General features: G+C 38.1%; 1 protein-coding gene across 4 annotated transcripts in view; it reads left to right on the top strand.

Moving 5' to 3' along the window:
* Window positions 1–21789, top strand: part of LOC106090358 (uncharacterized) — a 194461-nt gene that overhangs the window by 130226 nt on the left and 42446 nt on the right. For all 4 annotated transcript variants that reach the window (XR_009397502.1, XR_009397503.1, XM_059364290.1 and 1 more), the window contains exon 4: window positions 3716–3840. Coding sequence is in view for 2 of the 4 variants with exons in the window: in XM_059364290.1 (XP_059220273.1) it covers window positions 3716–3840 (125 nt within the window). In the remaining 2 variants the exon portion in view is untranslated. The remainder of the gene's footprint in view (window positions 1–3715; window positions 3841–21789) is intronic.

Here is a 21789-nt window from a genome sequence, read left to right on the forward strand (position 1 = left end):
GATATATTGCAATAAAGTGCTCATTTGTTAATCGATTCTCTCCAAATTTAGCAGGATTTTCTTATGACTCCTAATTTTACTGGTGAATTTTATTGAAATCGGTTCAGTTATATATATAGTTGTAATATATGTTTATCGCCCGATATTTACTTCAAGAGCTACTGCAAGCACATTTATTGACCAATCTTTCCAAAATCGGTTCAGATTTAGATGTAGCTCCCCTATATATGTTCGTCAGATTTTATGTAATTTGCAATAATGTTGTCATTTGGCAACCGTATTTATTACAGTTTGAGCATATTTACCTGCAATTCGATACGGTTGTTTAATAATGGTCCGGAATTAGATATAGGGTAGGTGTAGGGTATTATAAAGTTGGCACCGGCCGACTTTTGTCTTTCCTTACTGTTTTTAGGTTGGGTTAGGTTGAAAAGAGGGTGCAGATATTAATCCGCCCCATGTCACTTTGGACATACACCGAAGCCAGTAATCGGCTTGTTGCGCGCCCTAAATACTAAAAAAGTGACCTCAAAAAATTTTAAGTTAGGAATTCCCTGCTACTTACAATATCCTTAATTGTTTTCCATGCCACGCTCTTAAGTTGGTTCATGTCTGGTATTGTGTCCCCACCTAAGTGGCGGTATCTGTTAGACGCGAAAGCCGGGCAATCACATAGGAAATGCTCCAACGTCTCATCATCTTCCCCGCATGCCCTACACATGCTATCACTTGCCGCACCGATTTTACATAAGTGAGCTCGTAGTCCTATGTGTCCCGTTATGATACCAATAGCTATACTGACCTCCTTCTTGCTTCCTTTCACTAATAGCCTCGTCCTCTCACGATCTGGATCTTCCCATAAGATTTTAGCCACCCTACCGACCGTTTCGATGTTCCATAGGCATGTGCATTCGTCGCCCACGCCCTTAACTCAGACTGCTCTCTAGCCTTCACTGCCAAAAAATTGTCTGCCCTTTCATTCCCAGTTACTCCGCTATGGCCCGGTACCCGAACGATGCGGATCGTGCCATCCTCAGAGAAGGCGTTAATCTCCTTACACTCCAACACTGTTCGTGATCTTACCGTCGAATTTAATTTATTTTTTTTTCTTGAACCATGTGTAATTCACATCCGAATATAGTTCAGCTTTTTTACGACGTGGTCTTTTAAAAAAATATTGCGAATCTGCCCGGGCATCCAGGGTTTTTCTTGGGCTGATTTCCTTTCCCGAAGAGGACAACTATCTTCGAAAGACCCCACCAGTGCAGTCGTAATCCTGTTGTCATTTCGGCAATGTATTCTATGCTTGAACAATCTACATTATTTTGCCTAATTCTTCTTATGTGTAATCTTCCGAATTTTGTCCAGTTGGTTTTCAACTTATTCCGTAAACATTCCTAACCTAATGGAGCGAAGGAGACATTCCAATCCTGAACCTCATCGATGAGATTTTCCGAACATATCGTCACATCTAAAACCTTCTCCCTAATCCTATTACAGAGGTAGCGGTGTTACCTTTGTTAAGTTTTATTAGGTCGTTAGTGTTCAAGAACTCTGGGGAAAATATTTAATTTAAATTTTTATGACAAATAACGCAGGTCCTTGACCGAGTACCAGTGTAAGCATAGAATAATTGGTAGTTCATATGGTTCAGTCCGGAATCTTTGTTCCGGGTCGTCCAGAGCCTCAGAGCGTAACAGTCTCGCTCCGGTAGAGGTGGGGTGATGATCTCATCGTCTGCTCCCTGTTCTTTAAACTGCATTGACTTTCCTGTCACTGCACTGCCTGATGTCATCGCATTAAGTTCTTTGCATATCCTAGTTTTCCCAATCTTTATAAAGTCGATAATGGTTCTATCGTCGGGTCCCTGTTCGTTAGGCTGTTTTGAGTTTCCAAACCCTATACAGCCTGATGTTTCAATACCAGGATCTTTGCCAATCTTAGTCTTCCAAATCTTGAGTAAATGGGCTCCCTTTTCGTTATTCTGCATTGAGACTCCTGTCGCTGCGCTGTTTTAATATTCGATTCTTTACCTATCGTAGTCTTTCGAATCTTGAAGTCGGTGATGGACCTGTCGTCATGTCCTGTTGTTTTATCTTTGCTTATCCTAGTCTTTCCAACATTGAGAGAGACGGTGATTGTCTCGTCGTCAGCCCCCTGATTGTTGGACGGTATTCTTTCACCTGCCACTGCACGGCCTAATGTTTCAACATGAGCATTACTGCCTATCCTAGACTTCCCAATCATGAAGAAGACAGCCTTGCTCCCGTAGTCACGGAGACTTGATCAATGCCAACCACAATGAGTGTTCCTTCCTCTTTCTCCTCCCTGTAAAAGATCTCCCACTTCTTTGGGACCAAACGTTAGTTTTGCTTGTCAAAGAATCCTAATATGCGTTCCGTCGCAAATTTACTGCCCCATCCCTTGATAAAGATGATAAAGACCGCCTTTGTAGGCTGGGGGATGTCCATCTTTCTCACCAGGTCCAACTTTGTGCCATCCAAAGGAGCGTGGATACCTACGACGAGCTGTTTGACGGTATCAATACATTCCGCCGACGCAAAACGTAGCGTAAGAATGTCCACTCTATACTCGCAGCCATCATTTGTATGGGTGGACCCTGTACAGAGTTCCACACATGTTGGAAAATCCGCTCGCTAAACTGTTTTTAAAAATTATTTTTAAAACAGTTTTTAACAAGAACTCATGCGAGGACTCTATCTTCAAAGTAAATGTTTTTTTTAACGGCTACGAGTATACGAGGCTTTAACTTGCTGTAAGGCCATTTAGCCAAGATAAAAACAAAACTTTAAGTCGGGACTTTATCTTCACTCCCTTATAAAAATGTTGCCTTTCTTACACCGTGTCAAGTCTACGGTGGAGAGTGCAGCACTTTAAAACAGTTGCTATCTTTTCATAACTAAGTAACGGCGTACACTGAATATCATTGAAATTCGTGGAGATAAACTTCATGACGCGTAAAACATTTGATTGCCATCATTAAAGCAAATAACTTTTGATGACTTAAATGATTTTTGCTATACTATTCTTTGAGTAGAAAGCATTAAACAATGGTCTAAAGCCGGACAATATCCTGCAATGGAATCTCAATTAAAAAAAATTTGTTTGAAATGTTTATTTTATCCGCGTCCTCTGTTTTATATGTAAAAAACTTACCGGTATTCACAAAATTTCATGCAGCTTTAGTTTTGTAAGGGAAATAAAAAGTTAATTGGAATTCGAAACACATTCAATTAAATTTCATTTCATTTACAAAACTCTCCAAATCTTTTTCGCTCTCACAACACATTCATTCACTAAAAAAACGAACGACTTTCCGTAAAAGTTTGTTACAATTTTTATGTACGCGAACACTCTAATTGCTGATTGCTGCGTAATGTTGCCATATCTTCTAAATTATCATAAAAGTATTCGAGAAAACCAAAGTTGGTAACAGGAGGTTTATCCCCACGATAAATTAAATTTCCGGTTAGCTAACAAGAACTTTATTTTTCTGCGAGAAACCCTCCCTAAATGTGTTAAAAAGAATGAAATGAATACTCCCATTTAATTTGTGGAGCTCTCAGGTGTCTTAATATCCAAATGATCCAAAAAGATTTATCAGGTAGAATTTAGGATTATCTTACACCATATATAACCTAATTTTTTATTTAAATGCCGTTTTTTAAATTTTATCATTTACTTTTTATTTTAGCCAAGCGAAATGAATGCAAGGAAGCGTCTCAACTTTTACACATATTAAACAGTTCTTTCGCATTGCCCAAATCACCAAATCTAGAAAGAAAAGCACCCTCAGAGAAGCCAATGGAATTAGTCAAGGTATTTATATGCTATTTATTGTATGTCTATAGAGTATTTCGAGATGTTGTATTGCACACTAATTATTTTGGTTAATTTAAGGTCTAGTTAATCACTCATAAACGTACCGTAAATGTAGTACAAAAATATGGATGTAAATTTGTTTATTAGAAAAACTAGCTGTAGTGTGTATATGTGTGAGACAATTGTCTGGTCATGACCATTGTCTGGCTTAGGTAATCTGATTCGCGCATATGGACACCCATCCGCGTTGCGTGGGAATATACATACGTTGCATATTCACACAGGTGAGCAACCCAACATCATGGGAACATGCTGACTAGGCTTAAGCTAGCTTAGAAACATTTTGTCAAAATAAAGTTTAATTTAAGAACAACAATCAAATGAAATAGACTTAAATTTTTCCTCATGGCGACCGTGACAGGATGTGACAATAAAAATTGGTCGGTCGGCGGCAGTGATTCTTAATACACACCCCAAATAAATAAAAAACAACACAGTTCAAAAATAAAGCTGCATATTACAAATTATGACATGTATTTTGAAGAACGATTGTATTGGGTTGCCCAAAAAGTAATTGCGGATTTTTTAAAAGAAAGTAAATGCATTTTTAATAAAACTTAGAATGAACTTTAATCAAATATACTTTTTTACACTTTTTTTCTAAAGCAAGCTAAAAGTAACAGCTGACAGAAGAAAGAATGCAATTACAGAGTCACAAGCTGTGAAAACATTTGTCAACGCCGACTATATGAAAAATCCGCAACTACTTTTTGGGCAACCCTATATAATACGAAATAAAAAAAATTAAAAAATAAAGCTGCATATTATAGTAGAAAATAAACATGAATGAAATAAAAAAACTCCATAACAAAAAAACTGAAAAAAAGCAAAAAAAAATTAAACAAGAAGAAAACATCAAAACACAACAGCAAACCAAAAAAAAAGATGATAACTGAAGCACAATAAAAAAGGATGTTCTTAAGCAAAATCAAGCAGCAATTATAAAATGAAACACAGCATGGACAACAACAACAATAAACTAAATCAAGCGTTAAGTAAAATCCATATATCAAATATACATATATATATATAGATTTTTTTTAGGGAGAAAGACTATTTTTGTCTCAAAAAAAAAGTACAAATTTTAATTTATATTATGTACAACTCCGAGAATAAACTTCTGTAGGTGGACTGTAAGGCAATTAATATAGAGCTCCCAGAAGTGTAAAAAAAGCCGTATATCAGTTTGGAAATAGAACAAAATAAGAAAAGACCAGGTTTCATTTTATGTATTTGTGGACACAGTTTATTAAGCCTCTTCTTACCGCCTTTGGTTGTTGACGCTACACAAGTGATTCGTTCAACATATTTAGACTTTAATCGGCGTAAGCATTTAAGAGTATAGTAATCATGGGTGGTACGGAATCAAAGATAGAGGATCCTAATGCCAATGTTATTAACGACATTGTGGTAAAGGTAGAAAGTCCTACCAACTACTTCTTAATCATAATTGGTTTATTGACAGCCCAGCTATTGGTAACACTTTACCAACTGCATAAGAGGGCTCTACGGAAGAATTATATAAGGGACGCATCTGTTGCAAACGATCTTAAAAAGGTATAGGAATCAATATAGGAGAATAAAGTTCAGTTTAAAAATAACTTTAAAAAAAATCTTGACCATCCATACCAGCACACAAAATAAATGAAAACCTTTAAAATTTAGAACTCACATGGACTGGATCGACATAATCGGAGTAGCCAGAATAATCAAAGAGCAGAACTTTGATAGGTCATACAAAAGTCTGAAAGTAGACAGACCGTTAGGAAATGAGACACCTTAAAATATTATTTGAAGCCCTGGAACAAATTCGGACATTTTTAAAAGGGTACTACGATAATCTTACCTCCTCCCACAAAATAGCAGCAAAAGCATTTTTTTCATTGGGCATTACAATATTTCCGGCCGTACATTTACGGAACACATTTTTTAGTGAAAACGGATCACAAGCCCTTATCATATTTATTCTCGCTCAAAAATCCAAGTTCCAATTTGACGAGAATAAGATTGGATTTGGAGGAATATGATTTTACCGTGAAATTTCTCAGGGGTAAACAAAATGTTGTAGCGGATGCTCTTTCCCGCGTCACTCTTAACGAGCTAAAAGAGCAATATGAACAGACAGTATACAGGAGTATATAAAATCGTGACAAGATCTGAAACTCGTCGAAATAGTCCAAATTACGTTTATGACGATACTCGTGGAAATATTTCAATCGAAGAGCCCAACGTTTATGACGTCATTAATTTTAATGATGTTAAAAAATTCGTAAAATTAAAGTAAAGTAAAATTAAAGTAAAGTATTTAAACCAGTGTTGCTTAAAACATAGCAAAGTGATTTTAAAACGAATTCATGTTGTGGATTTGTGTGCTAATGAGAATTTTGATTTAGATCAATTTTTTCACAGGCTTAATAGAGAAGCTGGCGCACTGAAAATCTCCCAACTTCGGATGGCACCAAGCGAACAAATATTTAAATTTGTTCCACTTGATTTATTCAATAAACGGGCAAAATGATATTAAATAGGGTAAAAGTAGCGCTACTACCTATGGTGACCGTTATAAACGTAAATAATGAGAAAGAAAAAAAAACAAATATAAATATAAAAATACTATTTTGACAAGATACCATGATGATGCCGCTGAAGGAGGTCATGCTGGTATGACACGTACTTACGGGAAGATTAAAAGACACTATTATTGGAAAGGTATGGTTCGGGATATTACCAGATATGTTAAGGCATGCAAGAAATGTCAACTCTCAAAGGTAACCCGACATACCAAAACTCCGATGACATTGACACATACGCCACCACAGCCCTTTGATTTTGACACCATTGTAACCTTCCCGAAGTCCGAAACATGCAATGAGTATGCAGCAACACTTATATGTAATTTCACAAAATACTTAGTTGCTTTGCCAATACCGGACAAAAACTCCAAAACTGTAGCTAAAGCAATCTTTGAGTCTCATATATTGACTTATGGGCCTATGAGAACTATAGTTACTGACAAGGGTACTGAATATAAAAACAGTTTGATTGAACACTTGTGCAAATATTTGAAAGTGAAAAACATTACTTCCACAGCCTACCATCATCAAACTCTTGGGACAGTAGAGAGGAGCCATCGGACTTTCAACGAATATGTAAGGTCTTACATATCCGTTGACAAGAACGATTGGGATGTGTGGTTAAGATACTTCACGTATTGCTACAATACGACACCTTCAGTTTCTCACGGATATTGCCCTTATGAACTGTTATTCGGCAGGGTTCCGATCAGGTTTCATGTATTTAATCAAATTAAGGATATTCAACTATTGTATAATCCTGAGGATTACTCCAAAGAAGTAAGATACAGAATGGAAATGGCGTATAAAAGGGCAAAGCAATTGCTATAAACGGCAAAAATAGAACGTAAAGAAAGGTATGATAAATGAAAAAACGAACCAATTTTCAATATAGGTGATACTGTGCTTCTTCGTAATGAAACTGGTCACAAATTAGATAGTAAATATTTAGACCCTTATAACATAATTGACGTGAAGAAAAATGGTAATTACGTTATAATAGGCAAAAAGACTATTACTGTTCATAGCGATAGATTAAAAATATTTAGAAAATAGATTAGAGACAGGCCTGTCCCCCAATTTATTTTAAAAGTTTTTTTTTAAGTAATTTTTTTTTATAAATATATATGTATATTTAAATTCTGTCCCTCAATTTAGTTCATTTCAGAATTTATTTTTACCAGTTTTTTTTAGGTAATTTTTATTTTAAATATTTACAAATTCATGTACCTTAATTAAGTTAATTTTAACATTTATTATTAATTTTTTATGTCATTTTGTTAATATACTTTAAGAAAATTAATCTTACTAACAGATAACGTTTAATTATTTTGTAGAATTAATAATTAATGTTTTTTTAAATAATTTTTTTTATGCATAAATTTTGTTATAAATTTTAATAAATAATATAAAATAAAAACACTTCTGTCATATACTTTTTTTTAAATATACATGAATAATAAGGAATCTTATTAATTTTAAAATCTATTAATGTTTGTTTATATATAAATCAAATTAATCTTATAACATAATTTTAAATATTTTCCTCTCCTTTTGTAGTAATAAATAAATATTAAGTCATTTTGTAATTCGTACAAAACAAAAATTATTTAACTTTAAGACTACTAAAAACGTTTATATTTTTCATAAGAAATAATTATCTATTAAGTAATTTTGTTACATATTAAAAAAATGATTAGCAAGTAATCATTTTTTCGTGAAAAGGGAGATGTAGTGTGTATATGTGTGAGACAATTGTCTGGCCTTGGTCATGACCATTGTCTGGCTTAGGTAATCTGATTCGCGCATATGGACACCGTTGCCGTGTGAATATACATACGTTGCATATTCGCACAGGTGAGCAACCCAACAGCATGGGAACATGCTGGCTAGGCTTGAGCTAGCTTAGAAACATTATGTGAAAATAAAGTTTAATTTAAGAACAACAATCAAATGAAGTAGACTTCAATTTTTCCACATAGTCCGTTGGAGGCAACCGTAGCTCAGAGCTAGCTTAGAAACATTTTGTCAAAACAAAGTTTAATTTAAGAACAATCAAATGAAGTAGACTTCAATTTTTCCACATAGTCCTTTGGAGGCAACCGTAGCTCAGAGCTAAGCAGGCAATATCAGCGGAGGTAGTTTTCATACATGAGGCTAGGCTTGCCAGATGGTGGGGATTGTATCGAATGAAATGTCAGTATTAATGCGATTGCATATCGTTCAACTCCCATATCAAATACACATAATCCTGCGTATTTTCCTTGGTCAATCAAAAATATGTTATTGTACAAGTTAAGTCATTCAGATTCGTCTGGCCAAGCTCACTCTGCTTATAATAAGAAAATATGACAAGGCAGTGCTCGTTTTTACCAGAACTTCCAAGAATCTGGCATCTGAATCTGTTTGTGAAATAATACCTTAAGTTCTGCTAAGCGACAAAATATGGTCATATTTCTTTAAAATACATTAAAGCATATTGGTAATATTATTCAAACTGATCTTTTTTATTATTTCTCGAACATATTCCAGCTCGAAAGCATATAAATTCAATACTTTATGTTTAAAAAATTTTAAAGAATTTAGGAAGTGTTCGGTAAGTGTTTTAAAAGTACTTTTACTGGCATAGTCCATCGCAATTTTGATACGCCATGTATCTTCATCATTACCTTTGTCAGATTGATAAAGGTGCTCTACGTACCCAACAACTATTGAGGAAGGTGTAGATCACGATTTGATCTTTTATATTCTCTATTACTTTACTTTACTTTAATTGGCTATGACAGAATATTTGCTCCACTAGCCGAACGTAGAATAGCGTTCCAAGCGTCTCGATCTTCTGCGCTCATTCTAAAATCTCTGACACCTGACAGTTTCAAGGTGTCTCCCACAACTTGATCTTTCCATCGGGCTTTTGGTCTTTCCGGTTTGCGTGTACCACCGTGTTGGTCTTTAAAAGACTTCTTTGCTGGAGCTTCTTCATCCATTCTGACAACATGACCTAGCCAACGCAGCCGTTGTATTTTGATGCGTGTAACTATGCTATCGTCGTCATACATCTCATACAGCTCGTGGTTCATACGTCGCCTAGATTCTCCATTAACGCAAACTTATATTCTCTATACCTATAAGTAATGACCACTGCAAAAAGTGTTCAGTATTTGAAGTAATGTATATATTGGGTTGCCCAAAAAGTAATTGCGGATTTTTTAAAAGAAAGTAAATGCATTTTTAAAATGAACTTTAATCAAATATACTTTTTTACACTTTTTTTCTAAAGCAAGTTAAAGTAACAGCTGATAACTGACAGAAGAAAGAATGCAATTACAGAGTCACAAGCTGTGAAAAAATTTGTCAACGCCGACCCAATACTAAACACAAAGAATCTGCTATAGGCTTAATTAATGATAAGATAGAACTTTAATATGAATTGTAATGAGTTTTACACATTTTTGGAAACTGAGGAGGGGAGTCACTAGCCAACCCACAGTATGCAAGAATACAAGGTGGATAAAATGAAGGGTTACCCATCTTTTTTGTCTGCAAATATTTTTTATTGAGTCAAACAACAAACAAATGTTAAAAAACCTCAAATCCAAAGCCATTCACTTTGGCTCAATATGACCACCTTATGCCTTGACTATTGCTCTGAGTTCATAAAAAAACAGTGAAGTTGGTCGTATGTGGTGAATTTCCGAACATTGTGTTTTCTTACAAGAAAAATTTCCCAACTGAGTAGGTCATACACTCCCAAAATTATGGTGTACAAGAATTTAAGTCTACGAACGGCCAGTATTTTCTATCTCAAGTAATGGATGGCAGCTATGACCACCACTGGCCACTCTCCTATCGTTTTCATCGAGCCTAGCGTCGAAAAAAATTTTAATTGTTATCGGGCAAATATTTTTAAAGCTGCATCGTTACATAAAGCAAGTTTAAACCAAGAATACCTAAAAAATAATGAACCGCTCTACAATTTGTTGGTTTGTAATTATTTGTGTTTCTCTTTATAATCAAAACTGAATATCGACTAAAATGTTGTTTTTTTCGAAGAATCCCGACCGTCAGTTTTGGATTTCCCGTCTTGGAGCTTCGGGGACCTGGCAAACCTACCCGACGCCAACGATGGTCTCAAAGTGCGGGCTGTGAACACTCAAAAATGATGTGGCTCAACATAGACTTGAAGAGGTCTACCGCCCTGCAGTCGCCTACAATAGGCGTTTCAGCCATTGTGTCTGTCATGACAGGCCAATGTCTGATCGGAAAACAAGATGGTAGACTGAAGGTTGCAAGTAACGACTTTTGTCGAAGCTGTGAGCATAACGAGCTGAGGAGACTATAGAACACCCATTGCGTGTGGGTGAAACCAAAATAACGATGATCAGAGAAGCTGTGGTCATCCAACACATCACAGTCGCAGTAGTTAAAGCACAAGGATATACGACTTGGAAGTGTTGGATGACCACAGCCTTGGAGAAAATACTGCAGAAGTGGTCCCTCGACTACAAAGAATAAAGGCGGATTGAGATACATTTCGGCACATATTCTTCCCGTCAATCCCTTCTAGACCAGAAAAGAAAGTGGAAACTGCGGAGGACATAGACATAATGATCAAGCGGATCACGAATCCCCTGAATGACTCGCTTGTGTCAGCATGTCCTAGTGCCAAGCAAAGGGGCAAACAGCAACCACCATGGTGGACCCCAGAGCTGGTTGGTCAAAGGAAGGACTGCAGAAAACTCATCAACAAAGCAAAAGCCACAAGAGCACCACACGATTGGGACATCTATAAGGCTGAGCTAAGAAAATATAAGGGCGAGCTTAGAATAGCTCAGAACAAATTCTGGGTACAATTCTGCAGCTCCTGAAAGCTTTTCTGCGAACAGGTTGGTAGCGTTAATGACGCCGCCAAGATAAAAAGTTTCTCTCAAAAACCCATGTCCAAACTGAAACTTTAGTAGACGATATGGGAGGAGGAGCAGAGACAACGGGGGACATGTTGAGGCTTTTGATGAAAACCCATTTTCCACAGGTTACGAAGGCACTTACGAAGACACCGGAAACTTGGAATAATGACGTTGATCGAAGGTTTATATTAACGGAATTTATGGCAGAGGAATCCTTGAGGAGCTTCAAACCATTTAAGTCAACCGGACCTGATGGAATATTTCCGGCGTTACTACAGAAAGAGGCAGACTATCTGGCGCCTCTTCTGGCCAAAATTATACGACACCAAAGGCCTACAGACCTATAAGCCTTGCGTCCTTTTTACTCAAAACCATGGAACGTATTGTGGACACCATGATAAAGAGTAGGACATCCAGCGAACTGCTCAAATACAAACAGCATCCTATGTCAAGGGAAGGTCGGTGGAGACTGACCTGCACGAGGTTGTGCATAAAATAGAAGAATCCTTCGATGCCAAAACGTACACACTGGCGGTATGCATTGACACCGAGGGGGCTTTTAACAATGTGCGGACCGACACACTGATCCAATCCTTAGACCTGTACCGGATGGACCCGGTCCTTAGAGACTGGATAAAACATATGCTAAGGAACAGGTGGATAAAATGTGTGGTCAAGGTCAAATACTTAGGTGTGATCTCGGACAGAAAACTGAATTGGAAGTGTCACATTTAGCAGCGTACTGAGAAGGCTCACAGATGTTGGGCACTATGTAGACGGGCCGTTGGCTCGAAATGGGGCCTGAATCCAAGGATAGTCCACTGGCTCTACAGGAGCGTGATTAGACCAATACTTATTTACGCCTCAGTAGTTTGGTGGACTGCTATGAAGAAAAAGTGCAACATAAGGACCATACAACAGGTTCAGAAACAGAGAGAACCACGCCATCTGGAAGATCATGTTACACGGATGGATCAAAGCTGGAAGACAGTGTGGGCCTGGGGGTTTACATTGAGAACCCAGGCACTGAGATCTGTTTTAGACTGACCATAATACGGTCCTGCAGGCGGAGATCCAGGCGATCACGGAATGCGTGAAGTGGTGTTGTGCTATCGCGAGGACGTTGAATGTGAAGATCTTTACCGACAGCAAAATTGCTATAAGGGCAATAACAACCAGGACGGTAAGGTCGCGAACAGTCTTGAAGTGTAAGATGAGATTAACGCCTTCTCTGAGGATGGCAAAATCCGCATCGTTTGGGTGCCGGGCGGAAATGAAAGGGCGGACGATTTGGCGGTGAAGGCCAGAGGACTGCCGTCAATAAACTCGGTTAACCCGAAGCCTCTCGGGACGACGCAGTCCGAGTTAAGGGAGTGGGCGACGAATGCCCATGCAACATTGTGGAACAGCGAAATGGTCGGTAGGACGGTGAAAATCCTATGGTGGATCCAGATCGTGAGAAGACGATGCAATTACTGAAAGGAAGTAAGAAGGAGGTCAGTATAGCTATTGGTATCATAACGGGACACATAGGCCTACAAGGTCACTTATGTAAAATCGGTGCGTCAAGTGATAGCATGTGTAGGGCATGCGGGGAAGATTATGAGACGTTGGAGCATTTCCTTTGTCATTGCCCGTCTGTCGCGTCTAACAGATACTGGCACTAAGGTGGAGACACAATACCAGACAAAAACCAACTTAGAGCAGTGGTATTGAAAACAATTAAGGAAATTGTAAGTAGCACGGAATTTCTAACTTAAAATTTTCTTTTTATAGGTTACTTTATAGTTTTTAGAGCGCACAACGACTTAGGTGTATGTCCATAGTGGCTTAGGTGTATGCCCATAGTGGCATGAGGCGGATTAATATCTGAACCCTCTTTTCAACCTAACCTAACCTACTGTTTCCTACTCTGTCTCTACTTTGGAATATAGCCATTTACAATATATTATTGTCTCTGGAAGAAAATGCGTTAAAATGGTCGCGTATGTTGATGACGTGGCAATTGCGGTTAGGGGAAGGCTTCCCAGCATTCTAAGAATTATACTTCATGAAGCTCTACGTGCAACAGCAAAGTGGGTTACCGAAAGTGGTCTAGGTATAAATCCGTATAAGACAGAAGTAGTTTTTTTCAGCAGGAGAAACAAGTTGCCTACAGTGGAACCGGTCTCCTTAGGAGGAGAGAATGTTCCATTGACAGAAAGCGCAAATTACCTGGGTGTTTTGCTGGACAGAAAATTAAACTTCAAATCCAACATTTTGGAAAGGGCAAGAAAGGTCACTCTTGCCCTATAAACCTGCAAGAGAGCCATTGGTTAAAGTTAGAGGTTTAGACCGTGTGTCATGCATTGTGTATATACTGCCGTTGTCAGACCTATATTGCTATATGCTGTTGTGGTCTGGTGGACAGTGCTTCAAAAGTCCACCTACTGCTCAATACTTAACCGGATCCAAAGGATTGCTTGTTTGTTCATCACAGCCGCACTGAGGACGGGTTCATCTGACGCACTGAATTTAATGCTACATTTGATGCCACTGGACATTGTGGCTACCCAATTTGCAGCAACCACTGCCGTGAGGTTAAAGGAGCTTTCTCATTGGTCATTTGGCGGCTACGGACACTGTGTTATCTTTGATACAATATCCGATGTTCCAGGCAGTGTGGATTACACCTTACCTGAGACGCTTTTTGATAAAAATTACTTCCTGATAGAACCGATTGGAACTACGATATTCCTGGTAACAGAAGTTACATCGACTTCTATACGGATGGTTCCAAACTAAAGGACCAGGTGGGTTTTGGGGTGTACTCTAAAGATCTAGAACTTGTCATATCGAAGAAGTTACTCGACCACTACAATGTGTATCAAGTGGAGATCCTTGCAATTAAGGAAGTGGTGGAATGGCTAAGAAATAATGTCATTACGACTGCCACTTAACCTTACCTAACCTAACCTTCATCGACAACTACCACAATATCTATAAAGTTTAGTCGAAATCAGTTCAGATTTGTATAAAGCTCCCATATATATGTTCGTCCGATTTTGAGATATATTGCAATAAAGTGCTCATTTGTTAATCGATTCTCTCGAAATTTAGCAGCAAGGATTTTCTTATGACTCCTAATTTTACTGGTGAATTTCATTGAAATCGGTTCAGTTTTATATATAGCTGTCATATATGTTTATCGCCCGATATTTGCTTCTAGTGCCACTGCAAGCACATTTATTGACCAATCTTTCAAAAATCGGTTCAGATCTAGATGAAGCTCCCCTATATATGTTCGTCAGATTTTGGGTAATTTGCAATAATGTTGTCATTTGGCAACCGTATTTATTAGATTTTGAACATATTTACCTGCAATTCGATACGGTTGTTTAATAATGGTTCGGAATTAGATATAGTGTAGGTGTAGGGTATTATAAAGTTGACACTGGCCGACTTTTGTCTTTCCTTACTGTTTTTAAGTTGGGTTAGGTTGAAAAGAGGGTGCAGATATTAATCCGCCCCATGTCACTTTGGACATACACCGAAGCCAGTAATCGGCTTGTTGCGCGCTCTAAATACTAAAAAAGTAACCTCAAAAAAATTTTAAGTTAGGAATTCCGTGGTACTTTCAAAATCCTTAATTGTCTTCCATGCCACGCTCTTAAGTTGGTTCATGTCTGGTATTGTGTCCCCACCTAAGTGGCGGTATCTGTTAGACGCGAAAGCCGGGCAATCAAATAGGAAATGCTCCAACGTCTCATCATCTTCCCCGCATGCCCTACACATGCTATCACTTGCCGCACCGATTTTACATAAGTGACCTTATAGGCCTATGTGTCCCGTTATGATTCTAATAGCTATACTGACCTCCTTCTTGCTTCCTTTCACTAATAGCCTCGTCTTCTCACGATCTGTATCTTCCCATAAGATTTTAGCCGCCCTATCGACCGTTTCGATGTTCCATAGGGTTGCATGCGCATTCGTCGCCCACGCCCTTAACTTAGACTGCGTCGACCCTAAAGGCTTCGGGTTGAACGAGTTTATTGACGGCAGTTCTCTGGCCTTCACTGCCAAAAAATCGTCTGCCCTTTCATTCCCAGTTACTCCGCTATGGCCCGGTACCCAAACGATGCGGATCGTGCCATCCTCAGAGAAGGCGTTAATCTCCTTCATAAACTCCAACAATGTTTGTGATCTTACCGTCCAGGTTGTTACTACCCTTATGACCTGTTTACTGTCCGTAAAGATGTTCATACTCGATGTCCTCGTGTCAATACCACACCACCTAACGCATTTTGTGATCGATTGGATCTCCGCCTGTAGGACCGTATTATGGTCAGGCAGTCTAAAAAAGGTTCTCAATGTAGACCCTCACGTTTTGGCACCCCCACGCTTTGTTACTCTGGTAATTTTTTCCTTGAGCCGTGTGCAATTCACATTCCAATAAAGCTCAGCCTTTTTACGACGTGCTCTTTCAAAAAATCTGCGGACCTCTTTCCCAATATTGCGAATCTCCCCGGCCATCCAAGGTTTTTCTTGGGCTGATTTCCTTTTCCAAAGAGGACAACTATCTTCGAAAGACCCCACCAGTGCAGTCGTAATCCTGTTGTCATTTCGGCAATGTATTCTATGCTTGGACAATCTACATTATTTTGCCCAATTCTTCTTGTGTGAAGTCTTCCGAATTTTGTCCAGTTGGTTTTCAACTTATTCCGTAAACATTCCTAACCTAATGGAGCGAAGGAGTGCCCCATGGAGACACTCCAATCCTGAACCTAACGATAAGACTTTCCGAACATAAAACCTTCTCCCTAATCCTATTAACAAATGTAGCGGTGTTACCTATGTTAAGTTTTATTAGGTCGTTAGTATTCAAGAACTGTTGCATCTGACGTCGATAGCTCTGGGGAAAATATTTAATTAAAATTTTTATGACAAATAACGCAGGTTCTCGGCCCAGTACCAGAGTTAGCATAGAATAATTGGTAGTTAATATGTTTTAGTCCAGAATCTTGGTTCCGGGTCATCCATGGTTCCTGAATTAAAGCAATATGAATCATTGGACCTCCAGTAAATGGGCATCTTGGGATTAGGTGACGATCTAATCGTCTGCTCTCTGTTCTTTAGACTGCATTGACTCTTCGGTCACTGCACTGCCTGATGTCATCGTTTTAGGTTCACTGCCTAGTTTAGTCTTCCGACTTTTTATAAAGTCGGTAATGGTTCTGTCGTCGGGTCCCTGTTCGTTATGTTTTATTAGTTTTCCATTCCCTGTTCTGCCTGGTGTTTCAATACTAGGATTTTTGCCTTTCTTAGCCTTTCAAATCTTAAGTAAATAGGCTTCTTGGGAGTGGGTGATGGTACCATCATCGGCTCCCTATTCGTTGGGTTGCATTGAAACTCCTGTCGCTGCGCTGCTTAATGTTTCAATGTTAGGAACTTTACCTATCCTAGTATTCAGAATCTTTAAGTCGGTGATGGGTCCGTCGTCGGGTTCTCTTTTGTTAGGCTGTGTTGGGTCTCCGCCACTGCATTGTCTGATATTTCAGTATTAGGATCATTGCTTCTCCTAGTCTTTCCAATATTGAGAGATGCCGTGGTTACTGTACGGCCTGATGTCGCAAAATGAAAGTTTCCTAGTCTTCCCAATCTTGAAAAAGACGCTTTGCTCCGTCTCTCTGTTGTGCTTCCTTGCCACTCTGGCGAAAGAGGGCGGCTCCTTACCATACCCGACCATCTTCCCCTTTCGTGATGGCTTTGGCCTTTTGGAATTCACAGTCCTCCATGAAGACTCAGGGCCGTGCTCGCTTCCTTCGTTCCTGTTCCAACTTTGTCCACCTCCGCAGGACACAGTTTGGAGTACCCATTGCCGGATGGCTGGCTTGGTTTTCCCAGAGTACTTAAAGGCGGGGAGCTCTTTTTCTTCTTCAATATTTTAGCAGTGTTATGCTCTTCGGGAGATCTTATTCTTTTTCCAGCTTCCGTAGAAGTGCTTGGAATGTCAGTTCTATCCCCTCCAGCATCCTGTACTTTTGCCCGATTACGCTGCCGGTACATACTCCTCTGTCTCCTTCGTCGTGCACCGGATCGCTTTCTCGGTCTGCTTGTCATCCCGATGCCCTCATCTCTTGATTTGGCTGCGATGACTGTTTCATTGGCACAGTCGCTGTCTGAATCCGAGTCAGAAACACCACCTTTACTTAAAGGCTTGGGACGAACTGTGCATCCCTCTGGTTTATCCGTTTCTTCATCATTTATTAGACTGACGATTAGTTGTGCGCTTCAAGCATTACTCTCGAATACAGGCACCCACACCTATAGGAGTGGAGGACAACATGCTGCGGTCTGAAGCCACCACCGCAGATGTTGAATCTTTGGAGTCCATTTCTAGCCTACTCCAAAAGGCTTTAAAATTTTGTCGTAGATGGTAGTACCTTTTCCGAGATACGAATATATATTTATTTTTTCTTTGAGGAGCGAAATAAAAACACCCCCGCTTCACTCAACGGCTACAATTAAACTCTACGAAGAAACAAAGGAAATAATTAAGAAACACGATTATAGTCACAACAGCAGACAAGGGGAACAAAACGGTAGAAATGTTAAGAAAGGAGTTTCACTAGAAAATGGACCACTTACTTGCGGATAAGATAACTTATAGACCATTTGACGTGGATCCTACTGAAAAACTCCAAAAAGTTAACAATGAAATTGTCATTGAACTATTCAGCAACAACCTTATAACAAAATGGAAAATAACTAAATTAAACCGCTTTTCACCACAATCACCAGAACTTTACGGACTACCAAAAATTCATAAAAAGTACACTCCTCTCCGGCCTATATCTTCAGCAATGAACGCCCCCTACTACTCTCTTTTTTGAACACATCGGAAACTTAAAACTATAATTTCTAAGGAGTACAATGCAAAGAACTCTATAGATACAATAATTTGAATCCGTCATTTTAGATGAAGACGGCATCATTGAATCCTTCGAAATTATACTACCATTCCAAAACAGACATTCCATGAAATTCTCAATTTCTGCATCAAAGATAACAATTAGTTCATGTATGATGGAAAACTTTTCCACGAAACTTATGATATGCCAATGGCGAACCCACTCTCACCAACTATTGCGGAAATTTTTAGCGAAGTATGTCAGGTCGCCTACATACTCGCGATACTAAACAAAAAAGATGAACCAAATATAATGAAATTAATCACAGCAAACTAAAATTTACAATAGAAAAGGAAAGTCGTGCAGAGTTACCGTTCCTAGATATGAAAATAATACGAAAGGAAATACGTTAATAGCCTATCAACAAACACATTGAAGGTTTTTTTAATTCTGTAATATCTGTATCTTTTTAATTCGGATTTATAAATATACCTATAAACCACCACTGTAATTTAAAGACCATTTTTTGTACAGGTAAAAGTAATATAAAAAAAGTGTATTACCTATACATTCCTACACAATGTCGTTAATATCGTTTGTGTTTTTTTTTTCTTCTAAATATATTGTCGAAATAAAAATATTTTATTTTCGTTATTAAGTCCAGGTAATTCACTGATAATCGATACTAAACTGTAACCAAATGTTATTTGAGTTAACTTACCTCCTACAAATGTTTTTAACTAATGTTAAGTCTACACTGACTTATTTTGCTTCACTGGTTTTGGGAAACATCTCAACCGTTCATACCAGTTGCGATGTTTTGCATATTTCATGTTTTCACATTCCAATATCAATTTTATTGGGGCTTATTGTTAAGATTTATTTCTCTTGCTTTGTCTGTAAAAATTTGGTTTATTTTAAAAAATTTTGAGTAGAAAAACGAAAAACGAGTCGTTTTCAGACCATTATAAAGGGAAAACGAGTTGTTTGCTTAAAACAGCTTTGGTTTGAACTAGTACAAGCAAAGAATATTTATATGTAGTGTATGTTACAGTTGAAAGTTAAAAATGCATATTAAAAATAATTTCAACAACATTTTTTATCACTTGTATTTCCACTAGAATGTACTGCGTGCGTTCACATCCACCGCCAAAAAAGAAATAAAGTTTGTGTGGAGTTGCAACAAATTTTTTTTCCATTCAACATGTTATTCTTGAGAATTTTATTTCAGTATGAAACAAAATTATCCTTTGAATATTTATTTTCGAAAATTAAAGAGCTTTTAGTGATCGTTCACTAACAGTACAACAATATAATTGGCTTAATCTGAATCCCATATTATCTTTATTGGCCTATGAATTCGCTCGGAGAGTTTAGGGTCATTTAAGTTTGGATGTTAGATGTACCCCATTCTTAGAAAACTTTATTTGAGCTCGATATTCCCATACGGATTTTGGTAATGGGATGGCCCTCGGGGTGTTGGTTGGTGGATTTAGCTGGTGGTGAAGACCCCCGTTCACTTGAGTCCCATATTGTCGTGATTGGTCAATATATATATTTGTTAGGTTTTGGGTGTGGGACAGCCCCCCTAGGTACCCCATCCGAAATTTGGATACCAAATTTTTGTTCTTAGGTTACTAAAAGAGAGCACACAAAATTTCGCTAAAATCGCGCCACCTATCTTCGAGGTCTGGCATTGCTGAAAATTTGGGTAAGGGTCCGCTCCCCGTTCAGATATCAAAAATAAGAAAAATAAGTACCCTATTTTAACCACGTGTCCATAATGCACCATATATGAACATTTCAAGAAAACCGGTCTAGCCGTTTTTGAATCTATACAGAACATACATACATACAAACAAACACAAATTCTATTTTGTATATAAGATATAGATCAGTGCAATGAAATTTGTATGAAAATGACATCTATCCAGGACAACGAAGTTCTGGATAAATTACCAGTGCAGGCTTAAGTAGAACTTCTGTTGCCAGGGTTGCCATGATATATTTGTTAGAAATAAGTGTGGCCACTTGCAGAAATACCTCTATTGTGAACGGTAAAAAAAATTAAAGCCACACATGCTTTCTAAATTTTCGTTATAAATTTTACAAAAATTTGCACGTTTAAATCAACTGTTAAATTTATAATCAAGCTCGACGTCTTAGTTGTGGGTCTTCAAATTTTAATTATTCTCCCAATTTTCATGAATTGCATCTTCAATGGGGTTTTTATTTTTATTAATCTATAATTAAATATAAAATATTTGTCAATACACATACATACATATATTGACACAGGCTTAACTTATTCTAATGTAAAAAAACATCCGAAACTTCGTAAAGATTTCTGAAGTAATTTCGTATAGAAATCGGATGTACCTTCCGAAACTTCGTACAGAGATCAATCAACAAACTGAATTATTTTTTTTCATTGACTCACTTAATGGTAAACAAAATAAGATAAGTAAACTATGAGCAGAGAAAAATATCTGTATCTCGGAATAGGTACTACCCGTTACGTACATATTTTCAAGTCTTTCAGCAATAGGCTCAAAATGGACTCCAAAGATCCAGTAGCTCCAGTGATGCTATAGGTCCGTAGCATGTAGTCCGTCCTTCCTATAGGTCTGGGTGCCTTGGCACATGTAATCGATAGTAATTCTTCAAGCTTCGGCGTTATTATTGTAGATTGGCCATTATTTTCACAGCGTGCCTAGGACTTGCATATACTCCGAAGGTCTGATTGGAGGCACGCCATAGGGGGCATTTTATCGCCACTCCTATGGATGACCACCGTAAATGACCTATTAGGGATGCAGACTGGGGAGGGATTTGAACCTGTCTATTACTGTCAATTTTTATGATTTTTTTATTTGGCAACAAAATAAAACAGATCGTAAATAGAATTGAATGTTTTGTTTTTTCTTAAACTCAGCCAAGCATAAGAATCAATATGTCAGCTTTTCTTTGGATGGCACCTGCAAGATATTAAGTATAGTTTTTCAGTATGAAACTCAGCACTTTGTTTTGTCATGTGCTACTCAAATTAATATCACAGCAAGAAATTCAATGCTTTTGTTGGCTTCCTGTGAGAAATTCTGCATTAGCAACTTCGGCACACTTTCTTACACTGCAATTTCTTTTTTTATTTCTTTACATTCTGTATATTTTTAAATCTTATATTTTTGTATATATAGGGAAACATTTTTAATAAACGGATATAGTACAAACTCAACCTATCTTCACCTTTTGTTTGAATTTCTCTCAAAAGGGGCAAAGAAAACGAGCTTACGCTCCAACATTTGGCGACCGTGACAGGCCACTATAGGACCTACAACCGTTTGTATTACGCTAGCGTGACTTAGCAATAAGACTTTTGACTTTCAGAAAGCCATCATATCCTTTGGCTCACAGCTCACCATACCCGTTGGAAACCAGCACAACACATCCCTTTGGCTCGCAGCTCAACATACCCTTTGGCTCGCAGCTTAACATACCCTTTGGCTCGCAGCTCAC

The sequence above is a fragment of the Stomoxys calcitrans genome, chromosome 3, assembly GCF_963082655.1.
Source record: "Stomoxys calcitrans chromosome 3, idStoCalc2.1, whole genome shotgun sequence".
Taxonomy (NCBI): domain Eukaryota; kingdom Metazoa; phylum Arthropoda; class Insecta; order Diptera; family Muscidae; genus Stomoxys; species Stomoxys calcitrans.